General features: G+C 47.7%; 1 protein-coding gene across 4 annotated transcripts in view; it reads left to right on the forward strand.

Annotated features, from left to right (window-relative positions):
* The window catches only part of nfia (nuclear factor I/A), a 40,273-nt gene extending 34,860 nt beyond the window's left edge, over positions 1-5,413 (forward strand). For all 4 annotated transcript variants that reach the window (XM_077584999.1, XM_077585000.1, XM_077585001.1 and 1 more), the window contains one exon: positions 750-5,413. In XM_077584999.1, the coding sequence (XP_077441125.1) occupies positions 750-764 (15 nt within the window). In that variant the 3' untranslated portion in view covers positions 765-5,413. The remainder of the gene's footprint in view (positions 1-749) is intronic.
* The last annotated feature ends 1,658 nt before the right edge of the window (positions 5,414-7,071 follow it).

Raw genomic sequence — 7,071 nt, forward strand, 5'->3', positions numbered from 1 at the left:
AGCAACACACGCACGCACGCACGCACACACGCACACATCAACTTTGACTAGAAAGTGAGCAGCAAGGTACTAACTAGTAAGTGTGGTGACTAGTCTGGAAGGTCACTTGAGATTGAGTAGAAAAGTCATCTGGTTGGCCAGCTGGCGACTCGCGAGTGCCGGACGGATCACCACAACTTGAAAGAGGGTGACTAGCAACAACTAACGTGGGACGAGAAGTTGACCAGTTGGTGACTGGAGGATAACCAGAAAGTAACTAGAAAGGGACCAACCCCAAAGTGACCACCAGAAGTTGACAAGTAACTGGAAAGTTTGTGAATGGAATGTAAGGTGACTGGGAAGCAAGAAGTTAGTAGGTGACTAGTTGTTAACTAGAAGATGAATTGAGACTGACTAGTTGGTAGCTGTGAGTAGGGAGGGATGAGAAAGTAACTCATCTGTGAAAGACGACTACACAACAGGACTAGAAAGTAATCAGTGGCTAGAGAGGGAATTGTAGTTGACTAGTTAACTAGCGAGTCAGTAGAGGATGACTGTCAAGTGATAAGAAAGTGACTAGTTTGGAGGGTGAATGTAAGGTTAGTAGAGAAGAAGTGGAAGGTGGCGGAGGAGGGAATGATGAAAGTAGGAAAATGGCGAGTTTGTGACGAGCGAGTGAAAGTTGCGAGTAAAAGTTGACGAGTTGTTGACGAGTTGTTGACGAGTTGTTGACTTGCGACGCTGACGATGTCTTCTCGTTTTGTTCTCAGTGGTACCTGGGATAAGAATTCCAGAGGCTCCTCCCGGTCCCGCCCCCGGACCCGCCCACCTGTGTGTGTGACCCCGCCCTTCCGCGCCTGACTCCGCCCACCAGCGCCTGACTGTCGGCATCAGCATGGCTAGGGGACTCACAGCCCCGCCCCCCCCAACACCTCGAGAGGTTCCTTCTGTCTTTTGGGGGTGGGGCCAAACAAGACAAGTCTCATCCGCCAGCTGTGGCGCCGCCTCCTCCTCCTCCTCCTCCTCTTCCTCTTCCCCCCGATGTGGGAGGAGCATCATTGAGGGGAGGGGTCTTATCACCAGCTAATATCCGCCCTTACGCCCCACTATAGACTCCGCCCCCTCGGAGGCCGACTTTCTGGAAGGAGCTGTGAGTGGGCGGGGCTTGTTGACTCACCGCTGCTTGATGCACACATGACTCCGCCCACTGGGGGGCCGACTTCCTGGAAGGAGCTGTGAGTGGGCGGGGCCTGTTGACTCATTGCTGGCTGTCACGTGACCTCGCCTCTTCCTCCTCCTCCTCCTCCTCCTCTTCCTCCTCGTATTCAATATAAAATATTGAATATGAAAGATGCTCATATGGAAGAAGTGCAATGTTTGGAAGCGCCAAGCTGCTTTTTTTATTTGTTATTTTTTCCCCTGCGAAGTCCGCCGGCACCTCTGGACTCTAAAACGGGATGTGCAAAGACAAAAAGGGACGTTGTTACACTTCTTCTTTTGATTTTTATTCTTATTGGTATTGGGAGATGATGATGACGATGATGATGATTATTCCGATTATTTGTTGATGATCCCTTTAAAAGTTTGCGCTTGGTTGGACTTGAACAAAATGTTTTGCTAAACTTAACGAGCACATCTTTCATTTTTCAAAACATCTTTTGTCATTTCAAGTGCAGTCAGCCCTCGCCGTTCGCAATCTCCCGCCAAGCCAATTGGCGTAATCGAGTGCGTAATCAGCAACAAGAAGACGTTCGCTAAAACGCTTGCATTTTTGGACAATTCAACTTTTCTTTCAAAAATATGCCAACTTTTTTGTCTGGAAACTTTTTTGGGGGAGGAAATTATTGATCACAAATGTGACAAGAAAGTCATCTTTTCTTCCCCCCCCAAAAATGATGTGTCATCTTTTGTGAAAGTATTTTGCAGTACACTTTTTTTTTGGATCATTTGCATCATCAGGAAATCAAAGCGATGATGATGATGATGATGATGATGATGATGATGATGATGATGATTGACAACAATATTGATGGTTTCTGAACACAACCAATTCGTTTTGCCATGTTTGGTGTTTATTGCGAGGGCTGACTGTATTTTTATGACACTTTTAAAAAAGATATTTATTTGGACATATTTTATTCCATTTTGGTGTTTTCAAAACATGTTTTTTGTTTTTTCACATATTTGATTTCACTTTGGCAACTTTTTGTGTATTTTCTTCTTGGTGTTTGTTTGCCAGATAATCGTGAAGGGGCGTGGCCCTCCGTGATTGGCCGCTCTCAAAGAGGTGCGGTCCAATACAAGCACTTAGCATCAGGGGGCGTGGCCTGCCTGCTGACGTGTAGATATGACCATATATGTACGTACATAAGTATACAATATGAAAGACGTGCATGTCGTAGTGTTAGTGATGATGTAGTTAGTCACATGACATGGCCACTTCCTTTTCTATGTAAGCGCCACCTTGTCATTTCTCGCCATTGGTTAACTCCTCCTCCTGCTCCTCCTCCTCCTCCTCACCCCGCTCCTGGCCAGCTCGCCAACTGTGGCCAAATTAGCAACGTGGCTAACGGTTGGTGTGAGCAGCTCCGAGAGTTAATCCGGTTAGCCAGCTAGCGGCGTTCTCTATCATTTGAGTTAGCATACAAGCTAACGGCTAGCTAAAAACGGTGGTCATTGCGGCGGCTTGATCATTTTGTGCCTACGGTCGCAGGTTTTGGCGGTGGCATATTTGATCGACTGAACTCATGTGAACGCGGAGCGCAGACGAGCTCCGCGTTCACCTGCTAACTTTGAAAACTCGTTTACACCCGTGAGCTTCCCTTTAAGGAACTATGCACTGGTCGTTTTGGAATGTCCTCATCCTTGTAAGAACGGGACTTGGGAATTGTGTCCTGGGTGCTTCGAAATCTTGCCAGTGAGTAAAGGGAAAGGCTTTCATTAGCTTAAAAAGCTCCAATTTTGGGAGAATACGGAACAGCGCTAGCTGGCCAAACGAATGACGTCAACCTAACTCCCACTTGAACGTTTGTCAAATTAGCAACTTGGCTAACGGTGCGCTCGAGAAGCTCCAGGATTGTTGACGTGGTCCCCTTAGCGAGCTAGTGCTACAACGTATCGCATCGGATTTGGCGGATAAGCTAACGGCTAACGTGGCCGCTAAAGACGAGCCGACAAACAAGCAATCAAACAGTTTAGTGCCTCAAAGTGGGAATTGAGTGCAGCTAATGGATCCAATTGTCCTAAAAATGTGAACAAACGTTTACTGAAAGGCAAACCAAGTTGATGACAATCAGTCATTGGACGGAATTGAAAAGATCGAATGAAAAAAAACCAAGAAGAAGCAAAAATGGATGCGCTGCTTATTTCACTGAGTTTGTCGCCGCCATCTTGCCGTCTTTGGAGCTCGTGGCGTGACGCGGAGGTGTTCTCGTGGATCCCACTGGCGTTCGAGGCAGGAAATTTCCCAATTTGAGTCCATCAGTGAAGAAAGAAATGTTGGCGTGTTGGGCCAGATCGTGTCATGGTTAGCGGGTCAGGGTTCGAGGTAGGGTTAGGTTGACTCTCGCAGTAGGGCGTGTTCTACCCGAATGCAACCCAATAATATTCACTCCATCATGTTGCCTGCCCGGAACCGCAGTGGGATTCGTAATAACACGACGCAGAATCGTTGTCTTCCTGTCTCCCGTTGAGGACGGAGACCAAAAGAGTCCGGCCATTTTCTTACGTCCCGTTCGGGCGTCCGGGGATTTTATAAATGTATGAAAATGTCCGGTTGGCTTTGCGTGACTCAAAGAAGGTGACGTACACGGCGTAACTTCGACCGGTACTACAATTTCAAGGCGGGGCACGTGTCCTCTTTTCGGAAATGGGAATATGGTCCCCCTGCCGTTAAGCTGATCCGGCAAATTCCTGAGCGGAACCGAGACAAAGTTAAATATGCAAAAACTTGCACTTCCTGTCAACCAAAGTTAGCACGCGACCGGCACCGCCTGCTCGGGTTCGGTCCCTAAAAACAAAAAGAAGCAAAGCACGCAAGTCCCGTTGTGACGATGGTCTCGCCAAGCTGGGCTGTCGCCACGCGGGCCGCTCGCCGTTCGCCGTTTTCATGACGTGGTCACAAACGAGCCTTAAGCAGTCACACTTCATCGCCGTCTGTTCGCCGCTTTGACCGCGCCTCCTAAAAAGATGTTTACACTTCCTGTTTTGCTTCCTGCTTCCTTTCTGGTGTGACGTGATCGTTTCTGACCGGCCGCTTCCTGCGAACTACGTTAGCTTCCGATGTTAGCTTCTGAAGTTAACATCTAACATGACCTCTAACCTTCCAGCTAAAGAAGACCAACACCGTTCGTTTTTTTTAGTTGGCTTTGGAAATGAGCTTCCTACGTTACCTCTAATGTTAGCTTCCAAACATTAGCTTTCAGGGTTCACTTCTGAAGTTAGCCTTAAAGGTAGCTTCGATAGTGAGCGTGCAACGTTACCTCCCATGTTAGCTTCCAGTTTCACCTTCTGAAGTTAACTTTGATGTCGGTTGGCTTTTAATGTCACCCATAACACTCACTCCAATGTTATGTCTAACATTAGCTTTCAATGTTAAGCGTGTGAAGTTAGCGTCTAACCGTTAGCATTCTTTGTTAACGTCAAAGCTAACGTCAGAGTTAAGCGAGACCTGCTGGCTTCTGACGTTAGCTCCCTAAATTCATTTCAACATTAGCTTATGATGTTAGTTTATGAAATTAGCATCCAAAGTTACCTGTAAGGTACAAGCTAAGGAAGACCCACGGTAGCTTCCAATGTTAGCTTCTGAAGCTAGCTCCTGAAGTTAGCTTCCAAATGGACCTCTAATGTTTGCTTGCAGTGTTAGCTTTGATATTAGCATCAACGTTAGCTTCGCCGGCGTCGAGGCAGTGAGCGAAACACAAAATGAGACATTTGTGTTATCATGTGTTGTTGTTGTTGTTGTTGTTGTTGTTGACGATGTTGGAGTTGTGTGACAAAGACAACATTCGACGCCCCCTCACCAGATCCTGATAGCATATTTTTTCATCGCAATGACGTGAAACTAACGGCACTTTTCTCCATTCGTTCCTAAAATAGATTCCACAATGAAATGAAATCAAGAAAAGAAATATCCAGTTGCCAAATCAAGTGGAAAAATGGAAAGAAATCCAACTCGGCTCTCGATGAGCGTCAAAAGAAAAGAAAAGATTTGTTTGATTTGGCGCAGCTCGACCGGCTGTTGTCGTTGCTGTCGTGTCGTTGTTGCGGCGCCAGCGAGGACGTTTGTGCACGCACGCTCATCGCGCTGCCCCGCCCCCTTTTTCCTTTTCCAGCGCAGCACTTCCTCTTTGTGTTGTTGTGTTCCGGATGACGTTTGGACGTCTTCTCTTTTTCTTCATCATTCCACGCAAATAAAAGGCTTGATTATGCAACATTTGATGCTTTTTTTCTTCATTCATTTCATTCTTATTTTCCCCCATCTTTCTTTTGGACCGACACGCCGTTTGTCTCTTTCCAAATGGCGACGTGACGCGATCGGCGTCCCTGCCTGGAAGCCAAGCGGCCGATCACGGCCCCGCAATCCCTCCGTCCAATCGGGAGGCCTCGTCCCGGCGCCGGCCAGACCAAACCTCCTGATTGGACGGCGCCGAGATCGCAAGCTTCTCATCACCATGACAACCGCGTGCTCGCTGTTGCCGTGACAACACATCACAACACACGAGTACGCGAGTAGTAAAAAATCATGACAGATTTATTGGTGGCTGTCAATCAAGTAGCAAGTGCTCCAAGCCCATCCCTGGCGACAACGAGGCGCTCTAAAGCTGTCCGAAGAGAAGATTCCATTTGAGGGTTAGGGTTAGCTAACTGCACGTCACGATTGCGCTCAAGTCGGGGAGGGGCCAATCATGCTGGACACCAAAAAAAAAAAATCTACTAAACGACGTCGTTTTCATAGTCGTCAATCTTTGCACGTTTTCTGCGATTATCTTCAAACTCGTATTTGGAAAATTCTCCGATTCTCCATGACAGACTGAATATGTACAAAAGTGGTTTTTTTTATGTTTGATTTCGCTAAGAAGCAACATTGATGCAATGGACAGGAGTGCTAAAGGCTAATGTAGCTAAGCCTTCACAAGAAAAGAAAAACATCCCGACCGCCAATTGGGGAACTCCGCAAGCCGGCGCCGATTTTTAGGCCGCCACCAGACGCGACACGCTGGCCGCCGATCACAATGGCATTTTGTTCTCCTTTGTATTGACATGTAAGCTCCGCCTCCAGATGCATCCAGGTGCTGTTTTTTTTATGTGAGAAGCCCCATAAATCGCCCCTGCCGCCCCCAACCCACTTGCAGTGTTGCAGTGTCCATCGACCAGACAACCCAACCCCCACCCCTCCCCGCCCCCGCCCCCCTTTTGCTGCTGTCCTGCAGGAGAGATCAATGTTGTGTTTGTGCTGAGCTCAGCGTTACCCTGGACACACACACACACACACACACACATCCAGGTCTATATGCGTTGCCACAGCAAAACTTCAAACGATGCAACCTCCCCAGTCCAGATGGGGTCGATGGGGGTGTACGCAACCCCCGTAACCCCCCCCCCTCCCCCCTCCTGGCTCCTCTCACGTCGATGTTACTTTGATTGGTCGAGCATCTTTGCAACATCGCTTTTTTTAAGGCCACAAAGTTTGGACTCAAAGTTTGACAAAGGGTGCCAAATCATCCCGACCCCCCCCACAAAAACTCCACATAAACACACGAACCCACCACGACAAGCCCCAAAGCATGCTGGGAGGCTTTGGTTTTATAATCCCATCCGGCCTTGTTGCCATCTTGAGCAGCGCTAATACTTGATGACATCATCATCATCATCATGGCGGCATCATCATCATCATCATCATCATCATCATCATCATCATCATCATCATCATGGCGGCTGTGTTGAGAATCCCTCGCCAGTCTCAACTCGAGTGATTGTCTAACGTTTGAGTCCAAATAGGAAATGCAACCCCCCCCCCCCAAAAAATAACAAAAAAATTCACGTCATTGTCACCAACACGCAAAGACGAGAAAAGTCTTTTTCTCATCGTTA

This window comes from Vanacampus margaritifer, chromosome 13 (assembly GCF_051991255.1).
Source record: "Vanacampus margaritifer isolate UIUO_Vmar chromosome 13, RoL_Vmar_1.0, whole genome shotgun sequence".
Classification (NCBI taxonomy): Eukaryota; Metazoa; Chordata; class Actinopteri; order Syngnathiformes; family Syngnathidae; genus Vanacampus; species Vanacampus margaritifer.